This window comes from Rhinolophus ferrumequinum, chromosome 24 (assembly GCF_004115265.2).
Source record: "Rhinolophus ferrumequinum isolate MPI-CBG mRhiFer1 chromosome 24, mRhiFer1_v1.p, whole genome shotgun sequence".
Classification (NCBI taxonomy): Eukaryota; Metazoa; Chordata; class Mammalia; order Chiroptera; family Rhinolophidae; genus Rhinolophus; species Rhinolophus ferrumequinum.
Window position 1 is genome coordinate 25,116,816 of NC_046307.1, and position 21,304 is coordinate 25,138,119.

A 21,304-nucleotide genomic window follows, 5' to 3' on the forward strand; every position below is an offset into this window, starting at 1 on the left:
GCAGGCTGCCACCCTCACCGCCGCCACAGCTGCCGCCGAGCTGCTCCCACAATCCCGGAAGTGCTCCTTCACCGTAGAGGTGGTGGCGTCTGCACAAGAGAACTTCCGGGTCAAGCTGCGGCTCCGGCCGGAAGAAGCTCGGCGCGGCTCTGGTGAGTGAGGGTTCGGTGAGGGTCGCTGCTTGGGAGGTCCTGGGGGGTGCCAAGCCTTGGGTGCGAGCCGGTGGGTTGGGGTACGACATGTAGGAAGCTAGAATATCGTGGTTTGTTTGAAGCCCTGGCCTGAGCTGCAGGAGTTCGGCCATCGTGCGTTTACTGAGCGCCAGCTACCTGCCAGGCACTACTCTGGGTGCTGGGGACGATCACACTGCTTTATCAGCCAACTATGGCCTTGCTCAGGTAGTTGACATCCTACTGTACAAGGCCGACCACAAACATGTCAACAAACAAACAAACACGATTATCTAAGATGGTTGTGAGTGCTTTAAAAACAAAAATTTAAACAGGATGCTATGACTGAACGAAGTGAGGGAGTAAGCCTTATGAAGTTCTGGAGAAGAGCATTTGAAGTGCAAGAAATAACAGCAAATGGAAAGGCCTTCTAGTGGGAACAAGTTTAGCGAGGTCAAGGAAAAGAAAAAGGCTGCTGTGGTGGAAGCAAAAAGAGGAAGATGCAGCTAGCGACGTAAACGGGTCTATGAGCCACGACAAAGATTTTCACTACTTATTTGGAAAGCAGTGGAAAACGATGGAAGGTTTATGCAGCATAGTGACATGCTCTGATTTGGGGCAAATGACCCCTCATCAGAAAGATGCCCCTCCAATTGCCCTTGAGCAGTGTGAATGCATGAAACCCAGGCTGACAGCCAGGAAGACATTAGAGACACTCTCCTTGGACAGATGGGAAAAAACCAAGCCCCAGAGAGATAAAAGGACTTGGCCTTTCAAGTCTCCAACTCCGTTTAATGTCTTAAGAATCATCTTTTTAATATCCTTATATGTAATTGTCACTTCCTAAAACCCTTCAGATAGTTCCTTCTGCTTTTCAGGGTAGTTCTCTAAATTTAGGGGCATCAGTATCACCTGGGAGCTTGTTAAAAATGCCTATTACAAAAAACAAAACGACTGTTCAGGTGTAAAACAGGTAATTTCCTCTGATTTTCTGTTGTAATGGAAAGTGCCTAGAATTTGGAGTTTAAGTGTGGAATCTCAGTGAGCCACTTAGTTGTGTCTTAATCTTATCTGTAAAGTGCTGTTGATAATATAGGAAAAAGTTCTCAAACTTTTCGGTTTTAGGATCCTTTTATACTTTTGAAACTTATGGAGAACGTCAAGGAGTTTTTGCTTATGTGGGTTATAGCTATCAATATTTACCATTTTAGGTATCAAAACTGAGCTATCAGAAAAGTTATGGATTTATTTAAAATAGTAGGATCGTTATATGTTAAGAAATATGCTATATAAATAGCATTTCTATGAAGAATAATTTCCAAAACACACAAAATTATTGACAAGAATGGCATTGTTTCACATTTTTACTAGTCTCTTTAATGCTTAATAGAAGACAGCTAGATTCTCATCTCCTTCTGCATTCATTCTCTTGTGATTGTCACTCATCATGTAGCCTCTGGAAAATTGCACCATGTGTGAGAATGAGAGTGAAAAGGGCAAATAATGTCCTAGTATTATTATGAAAATTGTTTTGAAAAATCATTTTGAAAAAGTCTCAGGGGCCACCAGAGGCCCCTGTACCACACTTTGAGAATCACCAAATTACAATATTGCTATACAGTTAAAAGAAATATGGACTTGATTTGTAAGTCATTAAAACTATATGCACATTAAAAATGCTAATGCCCAGGCCTCACCCTTAGAGATGCCAAATCAGTAAGTCTGAGTGGGGCCAAGAAATCTATATCTTTAACAAGCACCACAAATTAATTTGATGTAAATGGTCTAAGAACTGCAGTTTGAGAAAACCAGTTATAAATCAGGTTCACTCTAGAGTGTTCTGCCCCCTAGAGAAAAAAAAACAACAAAACTATGTTTGCATATCTCAAATCTCTCCATTAAGAGTTATAAGAACCTGAGATGCAAAGTCAGTGAAGTTTGTATTTGTAGCAAGTACCTTTCTGACTACCAAGTTACTGAATGTCTGAACTCAGAATGTTGAATCCATTCCTATGCCAAGAACTGACAAGGTTTTTAACTCATCTGTAAGCTTACACATGTTTGGACAGATCAATCACTGATAGAAGAGGGAAAGTGATGTCTTACGGTCAAGTACTCTCAGTGAACTAGGAGACTGACAGAGCAAAGGAAATCTATCTAAAATTCAGAGGATGGAGGTGAGCGTACAGGTGAGAAGGCTTCTTGAATAAGGTGAAATTCGAGTTGGCTATAGTAAAGTGAGTTGAATTTCCACAGGTGGATATTGGTGGGAAGGGGCTGGAAGTTTCAAGCAAAAGGAACAACTAGAACCAGAACTTTACAGTGAAAAGTTATTGGGAGAGAATAGAGAGTGAAACAAAAGTGTGTTTAAGGCTGAACCATGCCAGGGAGACTGGGAAGATTATAGGATTTAAGCAAAGTAAGGAATGATAATGACAGTCAGCTTTTAGATGAGGAAACGAAGACCCCTGGAGATTATAGCTAACTAGTGACAGGTGTAACTAACAACCAGACTTGATTTCTAAATTCATTCATTCCTTCAACAAGCAATTACTTTGCGTGCAGGTACTGCTGGGCTTCTTCTAGCTACTTCTGTTCTGCCACCTGAATCTATTACTGGGGAATTAATGGGTGCCAGACTAGAATTTGAAGTTTATCTCATGGGCCATGAAAAATCACCGATACATTTTAAAATGTCCTTGACTTACCTGGATTTGTGTTTAGGAGCAATTCTGAGAAAGGGCAGTGTTTGGGACGTCAAAGGGATATAGTTGGAATTAAGGAGACCCACTTAGAAATTGAAAGACTTTTGTGGTACCCAGGTAAGGTAAAAGAACTATGACCTAGGTTGAGGACAGAGGATTTAATTGAAAATCATCTAGGAGGTGAAATAATAATAACAATAGCATGTATTTATAATGTATCCACATTAGTTCACCTAAGGGTAGCTCACAATTACCTTATGAGGTGGGTACTGTTAGCAACCTTATGCAATAAATGTGAAAACTACTTTCTCGAAAGCCCATAGCTTCACCCAAGGCTAGGGTCAGGCACTCTTAACTCCAGAGCCCATGCTCTTAACCACTGGTCCATGATGGTCCTATAACTTTGATGTCGCAAAACTGGAAGAATTATATTGTGTAGCTATCATTCAAGCTATATATAGATCCAAGGGTGAGAGTGAGGAGTTCTGTTTCAGAGTTAGTCTGAGTTTGAAATACTGGGGGATTTTTCAGACTCTAGAGAAAAAAAATTGGATAAGGAGATCATAAATCTAAGCCTATTACATCAATGTCTTTGTCATTTGTATCCAATATCTTCAGCAAATGCTTTCAGCATAAAGTATAAAAGTTATATGTATAACAAATAATCCTCGGTTTAAAGCAAAGCTCCAATAAATACCGAAGATGTTTCTCAGTGTGCCAGAAAATATGTAGAAGTTTCAGCTGAGTGCCCAAATGCCATGTATGAGGTATGTGATGTCTCCAAGATGCTGGGAGCATAAGGGCTATTTTAATTAGAAACTTTTTAGAAAATGGCCCTCAAAATGGTGATTTCTATGTGAATATTACTAACCCTTTTATGTTACAGATCCCTAAAATAATGTTTGACTATAAGCAGAACAGCTTTCTGTTTGTTCTTTGCAAAGGATAGAGGAGTGCTAACAATCTGCTCTTCTTTTGCTTTTTCTACCCTTTGCCAATTCAGAATGCCACTTTGACCATTTGTGTGCCAGGGGTAGGGAAACCTCCATCTTTCAAGTGCAGCAGTGCAGGCAGAAAAGAGTGGATGAGCTGTAAATACAGCCTAGAATACATTTCATTATGGAGAATGAAGCATTAATATCCCAGTGTACATGGAGCAAAAGCCAGTACCATCTGGGCATCAGTTTTTTTCCTCCCTTTGAGTTATCCCAGAACTATTTCTGCAAACAGCAATTTCCTTAGCCAATTTAATATTGAGCCACAAGAACGGAAATCAGCCACATTACTTCCTTATTTACTTCTGTTGAGAATTGGAACAGAATGGAAATATTTCATAGAAGTTGGCAGGAACAGCAACAAGGCAATCTGTTAGGGATGGCAGTTTAGGCACAGTTCTTTCATCCCTTTTTTCTTCTTTTTTTTTTTGATGATAAGCCAATATTCAGAATGGTTCTGTTGGTTAAAATCATCTATATTTCTGATTGTTCATGATCCTAGAAAAACTTACATTTTACTATACCTAAAAGATAAAAAAGGAGTTGGGTTAAAGTTGAGTATTACACTTTGCTGTTTTCCTTATTCATGTTGAAACAAGGTAATAAAAAATTCTGCCAAGTAACTTCATCCACAAGCATAGCATAGCCCTTTTTAGCTGTTTATAGGAAGGTGGCACTTTGATTTTTCCTTTTTGAACTCTTTCTTCTTTGCCTTCAAATGTCAGCTGCTGCATTGAGAATAGCAGACATGATATTATGAGAAGTCCCTAACTTACAAGTGCTTTGCATGCCTGTGATTCGTGAAGTCCTCCTTTCTCTTTTGTGTTCACAGCACAATTACATTTCTCTTCAGTACTTCTCACACTGTCTTGTATCTAGTTAGCTGTTTGTGCCCCTGCCCTCCAGAAGAGTCTGTAAATTCCTGAGGGTCTGGGACAGTATCCTAATTCACCTGAGCATCCCTTGCAGCACCCAGGTCTTCATCTTGTGCATGATGAGCCCCTGATTTAGCTGAACTGTTTTAAAATCATTACTCCAGACTGAGTAGAATGGTTTTAGTCAATGTAGTTTTTGTTGCAAGTGGCAGAAAACAATTCACACAGACTTAAGTGAAAGGAAATTTAGTATGAGGAGATAAGTCCAGGGTATCCTGATCCCAAGGGTGATTTTCTGCTGTGTAATCTTTGGCAAATTTTTGGCAAACATACTTTGCCAGTGTTTTCTCTCCCAACTGCTCACCAGCCTCATATGTCCAAATGGGTTGTGACTCTTAGTAGGTGAGAAGAGAAGTGCTTTGTGTTCAGGATAACCGTGCTGTGAGTATGAAGTGCCCAGACTAAGCCTGTCTTTACTGACTGGACATATATGGATGTTATGGGACCTATTGCTCTCCTGGCATAAAATCAGTGCACGAACTTACTTCTGACACCCTTGACCTAAGAGCAAAGTTTAAGGGTGTTCATAGTATTTTTTTAGACCTTGTCTTGTAGGTTTCTCTAAATTTCCAGTAGAGGCAAATGGCTGGACAGGAACCGCAAGTCTTGAGTGCCTGGGCAGTTTGTGTTCCACACTCCAGTGTGTAAGGAGGAGATCCATGATGAAGGTTGCCTGGTAGCTGTAGCCACAGTTTAGTCACTTTTGCTGAACTTATTTTTCTCCTACCTTGCTATTTCTCCATTTCTGTACTTGTTTTCACATTCAGTCTTTATTTTTGTGCTTTTAATTTTGAATAAAATTGAATAAAGATGTGTATTTCTTTGGGGGGTGCAGTCATATTGGAACCAGGAGGTAGAATTCTGTCAGGAGCCAGAGCAGTACGTGTGAGTCTTTTTCTCTTCTCCTCTGCTGCTCTCTTACCACTCTTTTTCCCTTCTCCATTCCTGTTGTCCTTCCTCTCTGCTTCTCTGTATGTGGCCCAAGCTTGACTACCTCTGCTCCCTATATTCCTTCTCTTCCTCAAATAGCCCTAACCCACAGTATCTCAATTCCAAATACAAAGAACTAAGATTCTATTAGGTTGGTGCAAAAATAATAGCAGTTTCGAAGGTTGAAGATAATTGCAAAACTGCAATTACCTAATAGTTCAGTGAGCCAATGGGTTGGCTTCCTCCTGGGCCTGAGAAGGTGGGGCTCAAAAAGGGGAAACATAGGCTAGCTTGATCACAACAAAAGTTGTCTACCACAAACTCAGGACCCGTAAAAACAATGTAATATATCATGGTTGGGGTCCAAGCTTAATTTACAGTGCCTGTTTGATCCATATTATTGTAAAATATTTGCTTGTAATGAGAAGAAAAACGTGAAATGTAAAAATTAAAGATTGAAATTGCATAATGGAATTCTCCCTCTCCTCCCCAAGGTTTTTAAATGGTTGTATAGTATTCTGACTAAAAGTATTGTATTTATCTTAAATAATGATTTCGCTATAAAGTGTAGATTTAAGCACAGTATCTGAAAGGACCATCGACAATAATACTAACTAGAGCTTATTCAGTGATTACCGTTGCTAGACTTTGTGTTTTATTTATACTCTTTCATTCAGACCTTGCAATAGTCCTGTGAGACTAGGTACTATTATTTTTCCTATTTTAAAGATGAGAGGATTGAGGCACAGCGAGAGTGTCACAGAATCTGGGAAATCTGGTTCCAGAGCCTGTACTCTGAACCTCTCTGCTGCCCTGCCTTTATCAGAGGCCTGCAATTACGATATTCCAGGGTAATCTTAATCCAGAATGGAATGTGAGTGCAGTTCTCATAGTAGAAGAGTTCCAACAGTCTGGAGCCCCATGAGACAGGGCTGTTGCAGAGGAAATGAGGAAGTTTATTAGTGATCTCTGGATGACAGTCCATGCCCCTCAGCCTCCGAATCTCCCAGGAAGCGAATTAAAAACGGTAAGTTCCAAGGTCCAAACCAGAGATTCTTACTCAGTAGGTCTAGGCTGGGTACCAGTAATCTACATTTTAACAAGCTCTCTAGATGATTGTGATATTCTACCTGGTTTGGAAACTCTGGACTTGGTAAACTTTTATTGCCACCGTTATCTTCTAGGACAAGATGGTAAATGAAGACTGGGGGTTGGTTCAAAGAATTCCTTTTGGTCATTATGCCTTTAAGTTCTTTCAAGATTGTTCTCATTGGCTCTTTTTTATGTGTCAGAATATAAGTACTAGTAAATGCGTGTCGGTTTGAATAATTGTGATCCCTGTTGCATAACATACTTGATGAAACTTAAACTAATCTCTGTCAGTAGATATTTATTGAGCGTGTGCTAGTTATGAAGCATGGTGATACAAAACATAGTCCCTGTGCTTCCAGGGCTCTTAGGTGAGGTGGGGTAGACTGCCTAGCAGTACAGAGCAGCATGTACTAGAGCCAGGGGAGTAGAGTAATGATGAGGGCTGTAGGGGATCTGGGAAGAGCCAGCCTGCATCCAGATACACGCTGGATCCAAGTGGGAGGAAACGCCAGGCCTTGAGAGGAGGCTCACGGAGGCTGCATGAAGAAGGGATTCCGCACAGCAGGGACACTGCCAGGACACTGCTTGGCCGCAGTCCTCTCCTGTGCAGGCTGTTCATTCCTCCAAAGCTTCTGCAGGGAGAGTGAGTCCTTTTCTTCTGTTTCCAGTGCCTTCTACCCTAACTGCCTTGACCTGGGGGGGGGGGGGGACATCACTGTTCGCACAGGTGATCTACCCCACTCTTGAGCCTCTCAGTTCTTTGGCCTCTTCACCTTGGACACGTGTCTGTTTCACTCACTTCCGCCTCCCACTGCAGTTCCCAGAGTCCACCTCTAATTTTGCTGTTGGCTCAAACTGCTCCCCTCCAGAATCAGGAATCCAACCCAGTACTCTCCAGCCCCCACCTGTCATTACCACACCTTGTAGCTCATTTCCTGAATACCTCCTAACCAGTGGTCCTTCTGCTTTTTCCCTGCCCCGTCCCTTTACCTAAACACTTCTCTTCCATTCTCGAATCCTGGCTATCCTTCAGGTCCTATTGCACATATCACTTTCTCAGGGAGGCTTTCTGGAATGAGGTTAGCTCCCCGCATTGGATGCTCCTGTAGCATCCTGTACTTTCCCTTGGGTATCATTTAACATATTTTATGTATATTTAGTTAGTGTCGATGGCTTCTAGCAGACTGAGCTCCATGACGGCAGAGACAGTGTCTGTAGTACCTACCACAGGTTGTCATATAGCAGGTGCTCAATAGACACTGTTGAATAGATGAAAATGTATATCTCTGGTCTCAAATATTTTAGTTTTATCATTTCCAAAACTAAAATCGTGGTTCTAAATTCAGGGATGGGCAAGACTGTGGAGAAAGGAAATGGCTAGATAAGAAATGCAGTGATAGTAGAATAAAACAGAGTTGTAGGGGGGTTATTTGTTTTTGTTTTTGTTTTCCCCACAAAAAGGGCAGGCCTGCAGCTTAGCAGACGGCAATATCTCTGACAGTTAATAATATTGCTTTACTTTCAGTGTGTTTATGTGTACAGTTACTTTTAGCCACAGATGTGGTACAGACTTTCCTTCTGAAATAAATTATGAAAGTAAAATAATGAACTGATTTAAAGGAAAAGCATAAATAATAATTTGGTACACGGATATAGCAAAAAAAAATTATGATAGTAGAATAAATTTGAAATTTGGAAAGTGCTTACTTGGATGAAGCCACAGGAACTTCTTATCAAAGTCCTGGGGAACACCTGAGCCCAAGTACTTTGGTGTCGTTTTAGTGGAGTTTGGAGAGGAAATGGAAATGAGCACATGTGTTCAATTATTATGTATAACAGAGTGTGAAGTTCTTTGTTTTACTCATAATTACCCATCCTTAAATTTGAAATATATAGAAACTAGATATAGAAAATTATTGTCATCATTCAGCCATTCTTTCAAGGGCTAACGAAAATTAAATGACATTTACAGCTTATTATAATTCAGACTTTGAGGAGCTTAATGGCAAAATACAATGATCCATTGCTTTTTATATTATGTTATTAAGAAACTTTCATGTAAGTATAAAGGGAAGTAAATGTCATTTCAAAAACTAATTATTTTGGGCCCTTCTCAGAAATAAAGCTAGGTGTTTCATTTCATGTTTTATAGAAATAAAAGTTGAAATTTTTCTTTGAGAGTCAGTGATTTAAAAGAGGAATCAAATTACCAGGAAGATGATCCTAATTACGTAGACTCTTAGACTGGGATATCATTATGCTTTTTAGTCATGATGTTGTACTCTTCTTTTAAATATATCTGGTAATATTCCCTGTAGCTTATATTTGCATTTCTACCCACTAGACATTTAGGATGTCATTTCCTCCCTTAGCTAATTTTGTAGACTTTGAGTTAGAAATTTGGTATTCTTACAAAACTGTTAAATGTATTGTATTATGTCTCTTGATATTGAAGAACCTATTAAAGGAAAATTATTTTTTCTAACAATTTTGCCCAAGACGGAGGTTCTGTAGCCTCAGAAGTTAGTATACATATATTTATGTATATTTGTCTATATGCAATAGTGCAATTCTCCTTCTGATATTAAAACAAGAGAACTACTTCATCTATCTCTGCATTATTTATGTCTACTATGTCTATGTGCTTGAACTACTCAAATTTTGAGCATGGTTATGATTACAATGTACCAGTTGATTTACATTATTGATATAACAACAGATGATATTGGTGCAGGTTGAAATAAAAGATCATTAAGCTAAATATTTTAACTTTCCTTGGCTCCCTGTTGCATATAATTCAGAGTGAAATAGAATCATAGAATTTCAGAACCAGAATAGTCCTTAAAAATTCTCTTATCCAGTCCCTCAATTGACAGATGATTAAACAAGCCCAGCTACTTGCCAAGGTTGTACAGCCAGTTAGTAGCAAAGCTAGGACCAGAATCTAGGTCTGCCATTTCCCAATTCAGTGCTCTTTCTACCATCTTGTGTGAGATTTTTAGGTGGTGTTCTCTCTGTTTCACTCCCTGATGTTTGTGCCAATTAGTCTAATTAATTTTATGTCATTTCTAGAACATAGAGTTTCACCCCATTATGAGTTGTTTAAACTTCCTATCTGGCTTTCTTTTAGGTTGGTCTCCACTCACAACTTTTAATCTTGAAGACTTCAAAATATACTTGGACCTACAACTTTTTTGGGAAACTCCAGTACCAAGCAGTAAATTACCCACTGTACTCTTGTTATAGTATAGAAGCTTTTGAGTTCTCCAAATCTAAACAAGATTTCCTCCCGTTTTTCCATGAAGCCATATTGTTTTTTATTCACTTTAGCGGTGAATGTTATTATGCCAGCTGCTTTTGTTTTGGAAGATGTAGGCTTCAAGCAAATAGACCCACTGGGAGCAAATCATAGTTCCTTCAATGTATCATTTCCCCCAAGCTCTGAACTCTCAGCAGGCTCCCACTCAGGTGATGGTGTCATCATAGCCAAAGAGGGAGCTAGTGTTTCAATCGAGTGTCTTCTCACTGTCGACCACTATGAAGATGTCAGTTGGTACAACTCAAAAGGACAGCAGCTGGATGACAGAGGCAGAGGTAACTATCCCAGGGTAAAATGAATCAAAATTACTCATTTCCTGTTACTTCTCTCTTCTTGGTTTTATGGCATATTCCACCAGAAATCTCAAAGGTGAGGTACCAGGGTAAATAGTTAAAATTTTTGGAAGGCCTGGAGTATTACACCTATCAGAAAAAGAAAAATAATTATAATTACTTAACCAGAAGAAATAAAAAATAAGGAATAGTTATAAACTTAAGGTGTTCACGTGATGACTGAGCTATTTCGTCTCCTCTTAGTGAGTTGGTTTCCTTTTTCATTGACGGTGGACGACATCAGGGCTGCTGCGTGCAGCTGTGCGGGTCATGCACAATTCCAGGGGCACCGTCCCCCTAGCCTGTGATGTGAGTAGTACTCCTCACTACTCACTGTGTGGTGCTCCTGTGTGGGCATAGCAAGAAGGATTTGGGCTAGACTGGAGGAAACGTGTCATAAGTAAAAAACCGTTTGCTCAGAAAGGAGTTACTGAAAATGTTAGAGGAAATCAAGGTGTTCTTTAAAATGATGACAGATCTGCATATAACTTAATACCTCTGAGAATTAGAAGGGTGCTGAGGAGGAGCTCTATAAGCCCTTCCAGCTCCTTTTTTTTTTTTTTTTTTTTTTTTTTTTTTTTTTTTTTTTTTTTTGCTATTCTATACCTTAATTTACTTGAAAACAGGAGAGTTTCTCTTTTTTTTGCCTCTCAGGCTTAAAAATCACAAAGATATAGTAATGTGACCATGGTCTACTTTTTGACAGGCTTTTATTTGATTTTGCTGTTTGTGGACCTGTGAACACATCTTAATCAGAACTAATGTTCTGTTAGAAAGTTTTGTGTTTTTTTTTTGATGACTACTTGTGTTAAAGCACCTCAAAAAGAAATCAATAGAAAATATCAACGGGATAAAGATTAAATTCTGGGATCCTCACAAGCTACACTTTCAGAAAAGTCCCCTTGTTATTAATTAATTATTTATTTGTTGCTAGAAAGATAGTCTAATCTCTTGAAATATAAAGGATATTTAGTTATCCATATTAGAGTAGAAAACAGGAAAGGAGTTCCTTCTAAAGTGTATGCTAAACATTTTAACCTTCTACAAACTGAGTAACTGGTCTCCAAGGGATTGAAGAGTTTGAATTGTTAGAATAGTGTTTTTTAATTTGCTTCTTAAAAATATAGAGCTATTAAAGCAGAATCTGTAGAATGATGCCCAGAATGTGTATTTGGAACATGATACAGAGTTCCACATTTGGACCCACTGAACTAGACTCTTACCACCTTTGGGCTGTAAGATCTGGACCAAATACATCTAAGCTTTCAATTATGCAATTATTGTGATCATTACAGACTGACTGCATAAAAAACGCTTAGGTTAGGTTGAGACCAGCAATTGGAATGGCAGTTTCATTTTCCTATTTGCCTTTACTTTGAAAACCACTAACATCTACCATTGATGCTTTCAACAGCAGGGCAATTGTATTAAATTTTATGAATGAATCTCAAGTGAGAGGAGTTTAAAGAGCATGTCAGTCTAGTATAAGGTTCATAAGTCTTAAGCTATTATCGGCAAGTGAGCTAGAGTTTAGATTGTGGTCGTAACATAGTGGTCGATGAATGGAGTCTATGTAGTTCATCATACCTTAGATCCGTAGGGTATCCTTTTCATAGCTCCAAGTTCATAGGACAGAAACGTGTGGAATAATGACTGTATTCATAGCTTCAGATTTTCCTTCTCTTTTTACATTGGTGAAGTGGTGATGGCTCTTAAATATAACTATAGAACTTGGATAGATTTTGATGATGATGAAAATGGGCACAATCCAGAGTGCTTACTAATTGATGTGCCACTAAAATAATCCAGAACCTAGAATCTCAGGGATGAAAAAGGTCTTGAAGAGTAGGCATTCAAAGTGGTGCTTAAGAAGCAGTCACCCAGCCTCCTTGGACACCATCTCTAGTCATTGGGACTCACACTTACACCACCCGATGGCCCATTCATCCCATCGTTGAATGGCTGCCATAGTTAAAGCACTGAGTACACCGAGAATTTACCACAAATGTGGGAATTATGCAGACAGAGCCAAGTTTTTAAAGGATGATGCTGAATCAAGGTGGGTGGTCAGTATGCTTTGCTTTTCATACTCTTTTATACTTTTGTATACATGTTCCCTGAATGAAGCTACCTTTATGTATGGGAGAGAAGTGGCATGTTTCAGGTTAAAAACAGAAGCCTAGGCATCTTAAAGGGAACTTTATTCTGTTTACCAAGCTGTTCATTTACTTGATTTGTGCGCTATATCTTTTGGCTTGTGCTTCAGTTACTCTTGCCAGAAAAATCACGATGTGATCATCTACAAACGTTTGCTAACAAAAGAAATGAACATGTGCAAGGCAGGCCAGATTAGCCAGTTAGTAATTGAACAAATTCATTAAATCGGTAGAGTTTTTTTAAAAAAACAACTTTCTCTCTAGTTTTATAAGTTCATTCTCAAAAGTAAACACAGTTAAATAAAAAGAAAATAAAAATTACTCATAACCCATCACCCCAGGAATGACCATTGTTTTATGTTTCTGAGGCAGATTTTAGTGTATGAAAATGGATAGGTAGAGATTGTGGTGTAGACACACATACAGACATACCTTGTTTTATCACACTTCACTTTATTGCGCTTCATAAATGTTGCCTTTTTTTTTTTTTTAACAAATTAAAGGCAAGACTGTCCACCGGTAAAAAGCTTACGACTTGCCTCACTGCAATACTCACTTTGTCGAGGTAGTCTGTAATCAAACCCGCACTGTTTCTGAGGTATGCCTTTATACGTACACACATTCTTTTAAAGATTCATCAGTTAGCATTATATAAACAGACCTATCTCCCTGAAAGGCTTGTTACATTTGGTAGTGAAAAAATAGATATGATAATCATTACTGTCTGAAAAGAAGATCTTGATTCTTTTTTTAAAGTGCCAGGCTACTTAAATTCTGGCTCGACATAACAGGAAGCCAAAGCTGGATTCCCTTATTTTATATGATTTGAACAAATAGCAGAACCTCATAGATGAGTTGAGTTAAAGTACTCTCATGAAGAAGTAGAACTTTGATAAGGCAGTCGGCATATTTAGTGATAGTATTCTTTATGCTGTAATTTTTTTTTTTTATTTCTGTTGGGTTAGCAGGTGGAAAATGGTTGGTTTCCAATAACTTCCTGAATATCACCAACGTAGCCTTTGATGACCGTGGGCTCTATACATGTATCGTCAAGTCGCCAATCCGCGCCTCCTACTCTGTCACTCTGCGCGTTATCTTCACCTCGGGAGACATGAGTATCTACTACATGGTTGTCTGCCTCATTGCCTTTACAATCACTCTCATTTTGAATGTCACACGGCTGTGCATGATGAGCAGCCATCTTCGTAAGACCGAGAAGGCTATCAATGAATTCTTCAGAACTGAAGGGGCTGAGAAGCTTCAGAAGGCCTTTGAGATTGCAAAACGCATCCCCATCATCACCTCGGCCAAGACTCTGGAACTCGCCAAGGTCACACAATTTAAGACCATGGAGTTTGCTCGTTACATTGAAGAACTGGCAAGAAGTGTCCCTCTTCCACCCCTGATCCTAAACTGCAGGGCCTTCGTTGAGGAGATGTTTGAGGCTGTGCGAATGGATGACCCCGATGACATGGGAGAAAGAATTAAAGAGAGACCTGCCTTGAATGCTCAAGGTGGCATCTATGTCATTAACCCAGAGATGGGGCGGAGTGATTCCCCGGGCGGAGATTCGGATGATGCTTCTCTGAATGAACAAGGCCAGGAGATAGCAGTTCAAGTTTCTGTCCACCTTCAGTCAGAGACCAAAAGCATTGGTACAGATTCTCAAGACAGCAGTCATTTCAGCCCGCCTGACGATATGGGATCTACCGAGCTGAACTCGAACTACAAAGATGCGGCATGTGAAAACTGCCAGCTGTGAGGTACCCCAGTACCTACAGAAACAGGTCTCGGAAAAGGAACCTGTGTCATGCAGGAAAGAACATTTTTACCAAAAGATGACTGGGGTTTTCCCCTTGTTAATATTAAGCACATCAGAACATGGATTATTGCCAAAATCTGTGAAAATGGAGCATTTTTTCCTATCTGATATTTCTCAGCCATTTTCCTCAAGCTTGATTAGATGATACACATTAAGATTTAAAGGCTCCTGACAGATAAACATAATGGAGAAAGTAGAGGACTGAGAGCTCCATGGCTTCTCATTCTGATCATGGTTTTATCATGGGTGAGGGATGACACTTATCTTGAGGACTCAGTTTTCCCACCAACAAGATGGAGGGATTTATACTAAATGATATCTAAAGTTGTTTCTAGCCCTATAACGTCTTACTTGTCACTTCTAAACCGCCAAGATCTTCAGCACATCACTAAATAAGCCCTTCCCTAGACTTTTAGTCCATTTTTATGGAGAGGACCAAGCTGAGACTTTATCCCGTTTTTAGATTTCTGCATCAATGCCATAGTGCGTGAAAGTGTGGGTATTTTTTGGACATTTTACTTTGTGGTATGTGCTAGGTTGAATCTTTTCTGTGTAGTCCATGTCTGTATTGTTATACAGATATCAGGGAGCCAACTGCTCGTTAGTAAACCCCTTTCCATGAGTACACTGGTCCTTTGAGGGATATATCATGTCTTTTTAACTTACTGAGGCGTCATTTAGTTCATTGAGCCGGCAGTGATTTCTCAACTAATCTCCATAAGTGAGTAGTTTGTTCCTAAGGAATAATGTCTTCAGTGCTTTTAGAATAAGATATAATGTCAAATCAACTGTCTCTGGTAAAACATAGATTTTGACATTTCTGTTAATAGAATTTCTCAGGCTTTCTCTTCTTAAAAGTACTGGACTCTACAAGAGGGTTCTGTATTTGGGATCCCATTCCTGGGAGAAACCCAAAGCTGGATTCCTCTTTAGACCTCTGTCAACCCTCTTGCCCTCTGTGGTCTTAAATATGGTGCTAAAAATTGCATGACTCCTTATCTTGTTTGTTTTGTTTATATTGTTAAGGTTTTTATTTTTGTGTACTTCAGATATAGAATTCTGATCTAGGGCTGGTTTTGTGGCCTTTCTGAGAAGCACTAACCTGAAATAAGATGAGATAATTCTGTGTGGTATGTTACTGTATTAAATATATGAAATAGACAGATTTACTATATTAACTATTAGATAGATACATAGATATATACACATACATACAAATGATCTAGATGTAAAGAGGGAGAAAAATTACGGATGGTGCCACCTGATTGAACTGTGTATAATAAACACTTAAGACAGTATTTCTTGCCTGGCTGAGATCTGATATAATGGAATTGTAAATACTCTTCAGAATAATTTCTTCAGCTATAGGAAGCTTGGTGTCATATAATTTTAAGAACTTGGCAGTGGAGCTCCATTTGCTACTTCATGTTTCTTCACTTGGCTTCTGATTATTGAAGCATTACTTGGACTGGCGGGTCCAAAGGGAAATGTTCAGAGGGAGTTTTCTCAGGATTTTAATTTAAGGTTTCAGATGAGGGCGGTAGGAAATTCAGAGTGTGACCAGCTGGAACTCTTGCCTCCCTTTGTCCAGGCTAATCAGAAATAACGTATCTGCTCTGGATCGCATAAATGAGTCAATATGCAGTTTTATCAGATGGCATTATGGATAAAGATGATAATGATCCCTTTTCTGTCTCTCAGGCTGTTTCTATGGAAACCTCCAAAGCCAAACAAAAGCTTCCAATCGTTTAGCCAAAGCTTGCCTTGGCTCATAGACCTGTATTTCTTTAAGGAAAACCGTTTTCATACATTGGGTTATGAGAGCAAGGGCTCTTGAACATACCCTAGATCACAGAACACTTTTTCCTTTCCCAGAATGTTTCTCTTGGAAAATTAAAACTTTTAAAAATCCATTGTCTGAGGCCTGTCCCCTGAACATTCCTCAGAACTTCAGATAGTACCTCCAACCCTGTCCCAAAATAGCATCTTTGGGGTCATTTCTTAGAATGTAGCTTGTCACATTAAAGAGAATGGATTTACCCGTACATGTTCTCATAATGACCATGAGTGTTTTGGACCCCTAAGGTAGACATATTTAATGATCAAAGTCATGGGAAATAGGACTTTGGAAAAATATAGGAAATATTGAAAAAAAACAAAAACTAAGTTTACACAATGCTATATAATAACTATAGGCTACTCTATCCTAGATAAATTATTTTAGAAGCATGATGGTGACTTAATTTGGTGGCCAACGTAACTGGATTACTTTGACTATTCCAGGTTATGGTGCCATTGATAAGGAATTAAAGTAGACCAAATTTAATCAGAATTGGTATTACTTTCTAAAGCTAATTTTCAAGAAGAAAATTGCTCTTGCTGATATTTTCTGTATTTAATCAAATACTCTTCATATATAATTAATAGTCGCATGTTATCTTTTTGTAAAAATCTTTAACCTTTTAAACTACCATGTTTCCCCAAAATTAAGACCTACTTGGAAAATAAGCCCTAGCGTAATTTTTCAGGATGACATCTCCTGAACATAAGCCCTTATGCGTCTTTTGGAGCAAACCTTAATATAAAAGACCCGGTCTTATTTTGGGGGAAACACGGTATCGTCTAAAAGTCTTTCGATAATAACTGTGGTGTAATCATCCTTTTGTCTCATTGGTTTTTATAGTTAGTGAAAATGCCTTTACTCAACAAAATGTATTTGAAATAGTTATCTCATTTATAAATTTTGTCTTGTATTTAATGAGCCTTATTGTTTTTAGGAAATAGTGGCTTTGTGAAATAAATTTACTAAAAATAGACATGTAAACATTTTTATAGATACCAGCTAAAACCAGACAGAGAGACATCTTTTGAGCTGATACCCACCAACTTAGGGTTTAGAAGCAGTTTGATAAGTCTGTCCTGAAAGCTGCATCTGTTATGATAGTTTAATTCTTGAGTCAGGCCCAGTGAGCATTTGTATTTCCAACCAACTACCTGATGTATAAAGATGTGGGGAGTTGCTGACCTGGACTGGTTGTGAGAAGGCTCCTGGCTTCTTTGCCCCACTTAACATGTATTTGAAAGTCAAAGCTTTTCCTTTGGTCCTCCAGCCTACGTGAAGCCCTTGGTACAGTCCTCTGCACACCCTGCGTAGTCTCACCATAGGTCAATCGTTGTCTCCTGTGTCCGCGAGCGGCATGGGAGACGCCATGCTGGTTTTCCAGAGTCCAGCCGGTCATGGGTGCTAGCCTTGTCTCCACACACCGGCAGTTGGAACACAAGTATGTCACATTCCGTGCGTCACCAGGAAGAGCACAACCTGTTCTCATCATCTAGGCCAGTAATGTTGAGAATGCTCACCCTTGTCCATAAACTCCTAGGTTCTCAGCACATTTCATGAAAGGAAATGAGTATTATTTGGTATGGTTCAGATGATGTTTAAATGGTCACCATGTCAATGAATACTTACATTATAATTTTGTCCTTTATTAAAGTCATCCTTGAATGTAATGTATTAAACGTTCAATGGAGTATATTTCATTTGTCTGAAATCTTCTATAGAGCATATATATATATATATATATATATATATATAATTTTGTGTGTGTGATGGAATTTGATGTTAATGATTTTAAGCAGGAGTAAATTTGGATTCAACTTGGATGCCACCGTGGCTGCCCATTTCAGTTTTACAAATACTAAGCATTTATGTTTTTGGTGCAATGAGCCTTACTTACACGAGTGTCCTGCCCACAGTTACCACGAGGATGTAGTTACCAGACCATTCCCTCCAGGCCCAAATGTAGCGGTTCCCCACTTCTGCAGTAAGGCACTCCTGGCAATGTCAAGAGCTTGAGCAAAGGCCTACAGATACGAGGGTTTAGCACCTGTTTGGAGAACGTGTGTTTAGTATGTCAAGTTTGTGATGGGATTTGGCAGGTGGGAGGGGTAGCTCTGGTTGAAGCAAGGCACTGCAGTCCCATGGGAGTGAAGGGTGATGATGGAGAAGCGCAGTGTCTCAGAAGACAGGCAAAGAGAATAGGTGGTAGGAGGTGTGGCTCATTGCTCAAATGGCAGACCCCTTAGAATGAAAACCTAGCCCAATCTCCTTATTGCAGAAGATCACTGGACTTGGAGTTCTCATTCCCCCACTAGTCATGTAACCATGGCACTTGGCCTCTCTCGGCTTCAATAAAATGGAGTTGATAATACCTCACAAAATTAACATGAGGATTAACTACAAACATGGTGCTAGCTGTAACATGCCAGGCAGTACACGACTGGTAATCAGAGGGTTAGCTTTGTTAGCAGCTGATGACTGGGTGCATCTGTACCCGACTGGAAATTCCTCAGGCTCTCAGTTACAAGAGCATTTGGCTGCGTGCCATAGAAACCCAATTGCGGTGGCTTATGCATATAAGTTTATTTTTCTCACATAACAAGTCCAGAGGAAAGCAGAACAAGGCTGGTACGTGGGCTCAAGTCTGGCATCAAGGACTCAGGCTCCTTGTAGATTTTCCTCCTCCCACTTAGCAGGTAGCTCTCATCCACATGCCACAAGATGTCTTAGGTTGAGTTCTTCCAGGAGTCCCTGAGAGTAGGATTCATGTGTAGTTTATCTGGAAGGTGATCCCAGGAAAGTAGGGGAAAAGGGAATTGAAACGGGGGAAAGAAGAAAGCCAATACAGGATGCATTAATAAGTGGGTTACTGCTTTGGGCAGCGGCTTGTCATTGGGCTAGGGACTACCGGTGACTTCAGGGAGCTCTGTCTGCCCCCAGTGTATGTAGCTCATGCCTCAAAGTTACCCCACCCTAAGGCCAAGGAACTGGGATATTCATACAAGATTCCCATTTGTCATTGAGGGCCGTTCCCAGGGTCGCTCCTCTGACACTGCCAATCTGCCCCACGCAGGCAAACATGGTCCTGTAGCCAGCAGCCCTCAGGTAGTCACAGGAGCTTGCAGTAGGAAGCCTGTGGGGAATATAGGAGTGGTGTCCAGGGTTTACGGGCAGAGCACTGACAGTACCTGCTACACGTGGACAACTTCACCTCCAGCATCATGTCAGCGTTGCAGGCAGGAAGAAGGGTAGAAGGTCAAAGGACAAAAGACACATAGCTGCTGAATCTGTACCTTTTTATCAAGAAGGTGATAGCTTTCCTGAAGCCTCACCCAATTACTGCTGCTTAGCTGCCAGAACTGGGCTACATGGCTACCCACGATAGCTGTAAGAAAGCCTGGGTAGGTGAGTATGTGTATTTTCAACTGGGCATATTGCCCCAAAGTGTTCTATTAAGAAAGGAGGGAAGAATGGAGGCCACTGGTAATATGTGACAAGGTCATCTTCACACGAATTACAGGAGCAAAATGTGGTTCTATCGTGGATAAAATTGCAAAGCATTTTCCTTGAAGATAATTACGTGCATGAACAAAGCAAGAATCAGAAGCAATAAATCTTAGACTAAATAAATCTCCAAGTCATCACTTATATTGTCTGCAATACATGTGACTCAAACTGCAGACAGATAAGTTGTGGGATTCTCCTGGGGCATAATTGGCTTATCTTAGCCTATTTATTCATTAACATATTTACTGACCACCTGCCAAGAACAAGCAATGACAAAATTCCTAGAGGAGAACAAGATTGGCCTGATGGACAAATAGGCCTGTGTGGCTGGTGAGGGAAGATAGAAGCAGACAGGGGCCAGAAGTACAGTTAAAAGATTTCAAAGCTCTTTCTGACTGCCCCAAGGAGTTCATTTCTTAGAAGAAACACTAGAAGTGCCTAATTTGGAAGAGGAGATTTATATATTAAAGGAAGAAAATTTGATCATTCAAATAATGCTATTTGTTTTCTCCCGAAGTTGTCTGCAGCAAAAAAAATAAAAATAAAAATAAAATAAACCACGATAGTGCTAATTTTCTTTAAGGAATCAAGCTCCTTCAGAGCCCCTTAAATTCCAATCATGTTCTTGAGTTTTCATGTTTTCACTGGAACCTATTGATTAGGAAATATATATGTAAAAATACATATGTTGCTCCATCTGCCTAGAAGATCAGTGGCTGCTGCCAGCATGCTTATTCTTCGTGACAGTTGGGAACAATCTGCTTTGCCTCCCGCTCAGCTGTGCGAAAGGGAGGACTCAAGTGTCCTAAGTGATGATCAATTAGCCTTCAAGGGGCCTCCTTCCCATAGAAGAGCCACCCCTCTGGGAAATCGTTCCTAAGCAGAAGGGGAGTACATCAGGAGGAATTCCCTTGATGAGAGAGTTTTGCTGTGTGACTCACTGCTCTTTCAGAAACCTTTGGCAGACAGTTGGACCACGTTTCTATTCTACGTAAGCCCTTTGACCTTGAACACCTAGGGCCATACCTATTCATTCAATGTTTCAACAAATGTTTGTTGTACACAAATTAGGGATACTACCATGAACAAAATCAGAGGTGGCCCCTGCTCTCTGGGAATTTACAGCCTCTGGGAATACATATCCCATTCAAATAGTCACGTATAGGGTGTATCGTTAAATATGGAGAAATGTGCTAGAAAATGATTCTATGAGAGCCTAGAACAAAGGAACCTGATCTAATTGGAGATCAGAGAAGAATTCCTGAAGAAACGACACTTGAAGAAACAGGCATAGCTTAAGGGCTTATTATGTTCCTATCCGTAAGCCCAAGACTATGGATGTAAGTCGTGGGTCCTGCTGAGAAGGAATTTATAGACCATTTAAAAAAATAAGATGTTCCTACAATAAGCCATCTGAAAGAGACAGTGTATCATCAAGTGCTAAAATGGATTAGCACTAGATGATAAATACAGAATGACTTAACGATGAAAAGTGAGTGGT

At 39.8% G+C, this 21,304-nt stretch overlaps 2 protein-coding genes across 4 annotated transcripts in view; one reads left to right on the top strand and one right to left on the bottom strand.

Annotated features, from left to right (window-relative positions):
- Positions 1-103, bottom strand: part of FAM114A2 (family with sequence similarity 114 member A2) — a 31,204-nt gene extending 31,101 nt beyond the window's left edge. Inside the window, exon 1 of one of the 2 annotated variants that reach the window (XM_033095996.1) lies at positions 19-103. The gene's annotated coding sequence lies outside the window, so the exon portion shown is untranslated. The remainder of the gene's footprint in view (positions 1-18) is intronic. The other variant, XM_033095994.1, reaches the window with a different exon arrangement.
- Positions 49-17,991, top strand: MFAP3 (microfibril associated protein 3). Of its 2 annotated transcripts, none has more exons than XM_033095998.1 (3): positions 49-152; positions 9,958-10,421; positions 13,600-17,991. In XM_033095998.1, the coding sequence occupies exons 2-3, from the start codon at positions 10,127-10,129 to the stop codon at positions 14,394-14,396; spliced, it is 1,092 nt and encodes a 363-aa protein (XP_032951889.1). In that variant the 5' UTR covers positions 49-152; positions 9,958-10,126; the 3' UTR covers positions 14,397-17,991. The 2 variants fall into 2 exon arrangements, with proteins under 2 accessions (XP_032951889.1, XP_032951890.1); XM_033095999.1 differs by having other exon boundaries at positions 13,603-17,991.
- Positions 17,992-21,304: the final 3,313 nt, after the last annotated feature.

What these genes read in the sequence shown, in the direction of transcription:
- MFAP3 (XM_033095998.1), top strand. Translation starts at nt 10,127, where the DNA reads ATGAAGCCATATTGTTTTTTATTCACTTTAGCGGTGAATGTTATTATG. An exon ending in GCTGGATGACAGAGGCAGAG is followed by an intron (nt 10,422 to 13,599) that starts GTAACTATCCCA and finishes CTGTTGGGTTAG; the next exon opens with CAGGTGGAAAATGGTTGGTT.